Raw genomic sequence first — 6,000 nt, forward strand, 5'->3', positions numbered from 1 at the left:
TTCCATTCTCGCCACCTGTCAATTCTTCAGATTGCAGCTTTCTTGTGGCTATATATGATGTAGAAAGAAGAGTTTCAAATTGTGCAAGCATTAGGGTTATCTACATCTTCTAAAAAAGTTCTTAATTCTAACAACCTCATTATCATCAAATATGTACTTCCTTATTGCGTTGCTTGATCTCCTTTGCTCCATTTCCTGATCGCTTCCTAAGGAATGGCATCAATTTTGGGAGTTCTTGCTGCTATTGCTGCTTACCTAAATTTACCAGTGAAATTTGTAACTAAATGAATCAGTTTAATCACTAACTGCAAATATTACATCCATCCTCCTCCCTTATACTTATTTATTAATATGTCAAGAAAATAGGACATAACTATTTATTAATGTATATAGTCCATAAATAATAGTTCGGCTTGTCATTAATTTTGTTTTTCAATTCAATTTAATTTCATTTCAAATTCAAACTGTCCAACAAAAACTGGAGTCTGAGTTGGCTTGCTTTTAGCAACTCCAGCTCTGACTCCTTTTATCTCAAAATCTGCCCGACTCCATGACTCTGACTCCACAGCCCTGCCTAAAATCCATTGTTATAGAAGAGCTCTATCAGCATGGTTCTTCTGTTTTACGAAAAAGATTTGCCAAGTTCGATGATCTTATCAGGTCCTCTTATTTTTTTTTGGTAGAATGTTTAGTCATGATATCACAGCACACTTACCAAGTTCCTCCTTCCAACAATACATGTATCGCAATGCAGTGAGAAACCATATTCTCGATCCATTAAACCAAATACCCACATGAAAGCACTTTTCTTTTTATAATTTCTTCGGATTATGGTAACTTGGCGATTTTTTTGCAAAACTTTGGTGACCAACCCTGCTACAGCAACCTGCTAGTTTTTTGGGGGGGGACGCCATTTTGTTTTCACAAAGTAAAAACTTTTTTTTTTTTTTTTTGGAACTACTCTGATATGCGCCCTCAAGTTGCCAAACATTTTTGGCTAGAAACTCCACGCTGCCATATTACTATCTAAATTTTTTGTGTCTACATTTTGAACTTTAAGCCTAAAATGGTTCCAAAAACCACATTTTGAACAATTTAAGCTAAAAATCCAAAACAAAAAAATTTAGATAGCAAAAACATAAAGTTTCTAACCAAAAATATTTGACAGGAATCCATGTACACAGCGGTATGTTTCAACTTAAGAAAAAACATTTACGAATGCCATAATCTAGGCAATGAACGAATCTATGAACTACGCACACTTCACTTTAATTAACACAACCACAATAAATTTCAAAGAATACCATGTACACAGCATCCTGTTTAAACTTAAAAAAACATCTACGAATTGCACAATCTAGACGCTACGCACTAATCAACAAAATAAACTAAAATAAATTTCAAACAATTCAAAAAAATGGTACAACTCTGATAAACGCCCTAATTTCACAAAAATGTGACGATATGTGTTTTGCGCTGGTTTTTGGCACGATTGCGTGTTGTGTGGCAACCATGTCGACGTTGAAAAGTCTTTTGGTGGATTAGTTTCTTAATTGCTAGTTGGTTCGTGTTGCGTGTGTTTTTGAAATGGCCTGTGTTGCGATGAAAGACAGACGTGGTGGGAAGGTTTCAGCTGCGTATTTTAGATTATGTGCAGAGTAAATTTAGTATGAAAAGGTACGATGTTGGAGTTGTTAACGAGTCTTTTGTTCACGGATGTATTTATGGAGATCATAGTGTATTTTTAGAATTTCTGTGGGAGTCGGGACTTTTAAAACGGAGTTTGACGTGTCTGAAATGCGGAGCTGATATGGGAACTCGGACGAAAAATGGTGTTTCTGATAGACTTGTGTGGGTTTGCAGTAAAATTGTTGCTAATAAAGTATGTGGGTGTCAGCGGAGTTTAAGGTTTGGATCTTGGTTTTCGTGTAGCAAGTTAACGTTGGAGGAAGTTTTTATTGTTACTTTCTAAATTTTGAATCGTAGGAAGGCATGCGATATAGCAAAATCGTGGAAGTTTTCTTCACAGACGTTGTGTGACTGGCGAAATTTTATTAACGAATGTATTTTGGACTTTGCATGCTCTGTATCTGAGAAGATAGGGGGGAAAGATATTTCTGCTTTTAAAAGAAGCTTTCATTATGGTAAGTGCATTTTATTTTATTGCTTTTATTTTGTAGAATGTTATATTCATTGTTTTTGGTATGAATTTCCGTTTTTATTGTTGTTTTTTGAATTGTCTGAAATTTATTTTAGTTTATATTCTTGATTTGTTTTTAGTGTAGATTGTGCAATTCGTAGATTTTTTTAAAGTTGAAACAGAACTCTGTGTACATGGTATTCTTTGAAATTTATTGTTGTTATGTTAATTTATTAAAGCGAGGTGTGTGTAGTTCGTAGATTCGTTCGTTGCCTACAGTGTGCCATTCGTAGATGTTTTTTTAAGTTAAAACATGTCGCTGTGTACATGGATTCTTGTCAAATATTTTTGGTTAGAAACTTTACGTTTCTGCTATCTAAATTTTTTGTTTTTGTTTCGGATTTTTAGCTTAAATCGTGTGTTCAATATGTAGTTTTTGCATGTGCAAAAACTGTGTTTTTGGAGACATTTTAGGCTTAAAGTTCGAAATGTAGACAAAAAATTTAGATAGTAATATGGCAGCGTAAAGTTTCTCGCCAAAAATATTTGGCGACTTGAGGGCGCATATCAAAGTAGTTCCAAAAAAACAATAATAACGACAGAAATCCATACTAAAAAAACAATGAACATAACATTCTACAAAGTAAGAACAAGAATAAAATAAAATTCAATTACCATGAATTAATGCTTTTTCGAACAGCAGAAATACCAATTTCATACCGCCTTTAACATGCCGCCATGTAATCACTATCGTATTTATATGACAGCCAAATTCATTGTATGGTTCACAAGTAAATAAAATCATAAATCCCTACTTCTATCATGCACAGCCACTAAAAATAACCTCCTAGAACCTCTTTCCACACCTTCTCAACAGGATGGCCACGATATTTCCTTTCGCTGAACTTCAACGACTTCCACCATTTATCTTTCCCCCTATCTTCTTAGACACAGAACATGACATGAACCAACAAGCTCCAGTGAAAGATTTGGCTCTCATTCCTCTAAGACAAAATAATCTGTGATTGGAACTCTGTACTTCTCAGATTATTGCTAAAGTCATAGCTAGTAACCTTTATCGCCTTACCAAAATGGTGCCAAACTACCTGTTACCATATTCCAAAGATTAGCCGCACTCTTTCATTGAAGACAGATTGAAAACTTTAATGAAGAAAACTTCCCAAACAGATGAAGTGTAAATCAAATGCACATAAAAGGTTGAATACAGTGAAAAACGCACTCAATCCTCCAATTCAAGCTAATTACGAAGCCGCTTAATCATGAATTTCATTCTATCCACTAGTTGTTACGTAGTAATAAACACATGAAACGAAATTACCGAGCAACCACAATATTTTTCGTACTTTTAAACTATGATATTATTGTTTGAACGACCTTATTTAACATTTAATTGCGAAGTAATTTTACTTACTTTTGCTACTTTGGGTATTTTTTGAGGTTTCGATGTACTAGCCATGTTTGAAGAAACGAAAAAGCACAAGTTCAACCCAAAACACGGAGCAAAACACAATACTGGAAAATTGTTGCCACAGCCTAATTTAGCTGTAGCAATCTTGCTTTTCAGCAAGAAGAAAGGAGGTGAGGACTTTGGCGAAAAGTCCGTTACAATTATGCGACTACAAACGCTGACGGTTTACGGAAGTTTGCGGGTCTCACGTGACTGGTGGCAACAATACGTCACAAACTATTTGTCTGGGTTACTATAATTGGCTGTTTTCCACTTTTTTATGTGAATTTCGAGAAGTTTAGTTTATAGAAAATCCTTAATATCATGATGTAAACAAACACCGATGGCAAAAAATTATTTGGTAACTACATCCATTACGTATTGATAAATGTTTCGACATGATAACATATAACTGCATTAATAACCAAATAAAACAAACTTAGATTACAAATGCGTTATGTAATGGAGCATGTAACTAAAACTTCAGAATTGTAGAATCCGGAAGATTTTTTTTTTCCGAGTTAGAAGTATAACAAAATACGAGCAGTGTTCTAATAATTTTTAAATCTTCATATTCTTTAATATTACTGCTGTTTTTGATAACATGATCATAACATAACTGATGATCATAACATCATTTAAAATGAAAGCACGAGAATATTTTAATGGGATTATTAAAGTATCTGTAATAAAGAAAAAAAAAAAAAAAGTAGGTTAGGAATAAACAGAAAGTAAAAGGAAGATTACTAATAATATATATTAACTATTGTATATATGTGTAATTTTGTGAATTGTGAAATAATGATATTTGTTCATTTTATAATTTAATAAATAAAAATTGTGAAAAAATTATATTTGTTCATTTTATAATTTAATAAATATTATGAAAAAGCTACGTACTTTTTAAAAAATCATTTGCACTTGTTTTTCATTATTGTATTTAAGTTTTATTCATTATTTGAATCAATATATATAAGAATATAAGAGAATCGTATACATTTTACGAGTAAAATATTATACGCAGTATGAATGGAGATATGTTACTGTAAGATCCTAAAGTCTGGTAAATCCTAGGTTTTACCAGTAAAACCTAGCTTTTACCAAAGTAGCTTGTTAAAAGCTCGAAGTATGCTTTAATATGATTCCACTTCAGCCTTTGAGGTAAAACCGAGGAGTTACCAATGCCTTCTGGTAAAATCCTGAAACGAGGGATTTAAATCAACCTTGAATAAGCCTCCGCACACAAATTCCATCATGACACTTTTCTGTTCCTGCCTCTCCTTATTTGCACCATTCGCAGTCTAACTTGGACATAATTTAAACAAGTGTAAGCAGCTACGATCTAAAAAAAAAGAAGTTTGGGCGCAAGTGCAGAATCGCCCACTTATCGATGTTCACATGGACAAAGTCAAGGGAGTGCGTAGTGCCGAGTTTGTGTAATTCTCTGATGTTATTTTAAGCAAAAATAGGTCGTTGTGTACATGGAAACTGAGTTTGTGCAATTCTTAGACTTGTTATTTTCAAGTTGGCGATTTTGAGAAATGCGCTAAACAGGGGTGATTCTGCACTTTCCCTGAAGTTTGTTTCCATTTTTACATACTTTGCTTTTTTTATTTTGCTGATGGGAAATGAGTGATGTTATGCGGAAAAAGATTATGACATTTTGTCTGAATTTGTAAAAAATAAGCCTGATAACTGCTTTTATTTAACAAGTGAGAAATATGTGATGGAGAAACAAACAGTTCATTACAGAAGGTTGAAACGTTGTCGTATTCTAATTGGAGGAAAGGACAAACTTATAATATCACTATTTGCAAAAATCCTATATTATGTTACAACTGATGAAGTATTCAACACAGCACTCATATTGCAATTGGCCATGGTGAAAGAACTTGCATGATTAAAGAACTGAATCGTAAGTACAAGAATGTAACAGTAGAACCTATTTTCACATATTTAAGACTATGCAAACCATGTCAGAAGAAACAAAAAACTGTGAAAGATGGGATTGTAATTAAATCAGTTGTGCATAGTGAAATGAATTCTCGATGCCAAGTCAACCTAATAGATATGCAGTCCAATACTGATCATGATATGAAATTCATTTGAGTGCATCAAGATCATCTTGCACAATTTGTCCTACTCCGATGTTTACACAGTAAAAGAATTGTTGAAGTAGCATATCACTTTCTGGATATTTTCGTAGCTTTTGGAGCCCTGAGCATTCTTCACTCTGATAATAGGAGGGAATTTTGCAACCAAATCAAATCATAAACAGTTTATGTGAAATGTGGAGTGATATAAAAATAGCTCACTGAAAACCGAGACACAGTCAGTCACAAAGTTCTGTCGAACGGGTGAACCAAGATGTTGAGAACATGTTGGAAACAAA

At 33.5% G+C, this 6,000-nt stretch overlaps 1 protein-coding gene across 1 annotated transcript in view; it reads right to left on the minus strand.

Moving 5' to 3' along the window:
- The window catches only part of crn (pre-mRNA splicing factor crn), a 61,356-nt gene extending 57,629 nt beyond the window's left edge, over nt 1–3,727 (minus strand). The window contains exon 1 of the mRNA XM_085814486.1: nt 3,573–3,727. Within this exon, the coding sequence (XP_085670612.1) occupies nt 3,573–3,617 (45 nt within the window). The 5' untranslated portion in view covers nt 3,618–3,727. The remainder of the gene's footprint in view (nt 1–3,572) is intronic.
- Nucleotides 3,728–6,000: the final 2,273 nt, after the last annotated feature.

The sequence above is a fragment of the Stegodyphus dumicola genome, chromosome 4 (genome assembly GCF_044657685.1).
Source record: "Stegodyphus dumicola isolate Sdum_Otavi_A_Nest chromosome 4, ASM4465768v1".
NCBI lineage: Eukaryota > Metazoa > Arthropoda > Arachnida > Araneae > Eresidae > Stegodyphus > Stegodyphus dumicola.